This window comes from Plasmopara halstedii, assembly GCF_900000015.1.
Source record: "Plasmopara halstedii genome assembly, contig: Scaffold_3120, whole genome shotgun sequence".
NCBI lineage: Eukaryota > Oomycota > Peronosporomycetes > Peronosporales > Peronosporaceae > Plasmopara > Plasmopara halstedii.
This window is the reverse complement of record NW_020190023.1, coordinates 2,407,553-2,409,651: the sequence shown is the minus strand read 5'-3', so window position 1 is coordinate 2,409,651 and position 2,099 is coordinate 2,407,553. Positions and strand designations below refer to the sequence as shown.

The 2,099-nt window shown below is 35.7% G+C and overlaps 1 protein-coding gene across 1 annotated transcript in view; it reads right to left on the bottom strand.

Moving 5' to 3' along the window:
* Positions 1-2,050: 2,050 nt before the first annotated feature.
* The window catches only part of PHALS_08052 (Epsin-like, N-terminal), a gene marked incomplete at both ends in the record, with an annotated part of 895 nt that continues 846 nt past the window's right edge, over positions 2,051-2,099 (bottom strand). Inside the window, one exon of the mRNA XM_024721624.1 lies at positions 2,051-2,092. Coding sequence (XP_024586704.1) covers positions 2,051-2,092 — 42 coding nt within the window. The remainder of the gene's footprint in view (positions 2,093-2,099) is intronic.

The following is a 2,099-nucleotide window of genomic DNA, read 5'->3' as shown; positions in this document are numbered from 1 at the left end:
TTTTTTTTTTTTTGTTCTCGCATTGATAGTGGTTACGGCTTTCTCCATTATCACGCCGCTTGATATAGCATATATTCGTTGATTCTGACAAGGAAACGTCAATTTTTAAATACTTACCATCCATATACGATCACACTCATTGCGGAAATCGTGAATGCGTCGAAAAAACGCATATCGTGGTGGTTGGGAAAAAAGGAGAAAAAATATAGTCCTCTGCGGACTTCTGTAGTTGCTGACATAACAAACGATTTCATCAGAAAGTTTCATACTTGATAGTTTCGCAATTGCGTTCGTAGCATAGATCGAGCTTAAGAGATTTATGATATATGATTAGTATTTATAATAAGTGTTTGAGTTGCAGAGTCAAATGATAATAAAACATCAGCGGAAAGCGGCGGTGGCCCAAACACTGCAACTTTGTATGCTCTTTAATACTGGTAATACTTTAAATTGGTTGTTAGTAGTACTTTGCTATCGTTTGTGCAAACTAACACTCTTACATACGATGATGTCGACGTGACAATCAAGCGTCCAATTGAGTAACTTTTCACTTTTGCAGCTATGAAAATTGAGCAGCTATCTTGATACAAACGGTCAGGGTTTGACTTAGCGCAAGCAAATATCAAATTGGTTAAGACCATTAGGCTGATGGTGGCTAGAAATATACACATTTATAGAATTCAATTTTTTCACATTTGCTGATAATTTGCGAGCCAAATATTCCTTCCGTTTTCACAATGACGCCCTATTTTTACTGATTATTCTTTTTGAGCAGATCGAATAATCGCAGTAGTGATTTTACTAATTTGGCTAACAATTTTTTTATATTTACGTTTTTTCAAAACAATCAACCAATCGCAATAGTGAACATCCGCAATCGCAATAGATGTCCACGTTTTTATCAAATTATGTTGACGAGTTCTTTTCATAGATTATCTTTTTTAACTGATCAACAATCGCAACAGTGTACATCCGCATTCGCAATCGCATTCGCAATAGATGTCCACTATCGCAATTGGTTGCTCCGTTTAATAGAATAATCAATGAAAAATTCGTCAACAAAATTGGTATGACCACTACTACGATTAGTCGATCTACTCAAAAAATTATTAAAAATATTTATCTCCATTCTCGGAATTTTCGAATTGTAAATCCGGTGCACGTAATACTTTACTCTTTTTTAAAAGATCGTCTAATCGCAATAGTGGACATCCAATCTTCATGAATTCGATAAATTCGAAGGATGAGAGATAGAATCCAAGCGTTAAATTGTGTGAGATATTTATATTTGTAAAGGTTATCTACGCAGATCCGTAATAAACAGCTATACAGTCAAAAGGAAAGCAAGAATCGACAGCATCTACTGATTTGCGCTCTGTGGTCTCTTTTATTCATATACCATTTACTTTGTTCTGCCTGGATTGTTAGTAAATTAAATAAAAATATCAGCGGAATATCACCAGCGAAATCACATCCGACTTAAGATATGAGTAAGAAATGATCAGGTCTTGGTCCTATACTAAAGGCCGCAGAGTCAACTTTATTATAATTCTTTTGTTGCGTATGGACTATATCATTGAGCTGGTTGTGTCTTCTTAAGCCGATACAGAAGGTACAGCACATAATACTTTACATTATTCACGAACTGATTGATATCTCGTCGTAAAATTGCAATTGCCGTTCGTCCTGTGCCTATCAGGACTTCGAACACAGCCCATCCCCTAAAGCAGTAGTCCACTTGATTACGCACCGCTGATCGACGAAACGGACATTTTCATTATTCAATTTGAAGCATAACGCACAAAACAAGCTTTCAACTCGTCCCCTCTTGCCCAATATAAGTAAGTTCAAATTCTTATACATAGAAACCACAGAGTACACATCGTTCACAGACTTTTATATGTTTTCTTTAGCTAGTACAACATGCTTTCATTGAGTCAATGTTGATATGATTGTAAAACCTACATTGAAAAAGTTTAATCTGTTCTCGTCCTAACGTTGCCATATCTATACTTATCTGTAAACTAGCAGGTACTGACTAAATTCAAAATTACCTATCAGGATTCCCTAGAACCGTCGCACCATAACAAAACTGTTAC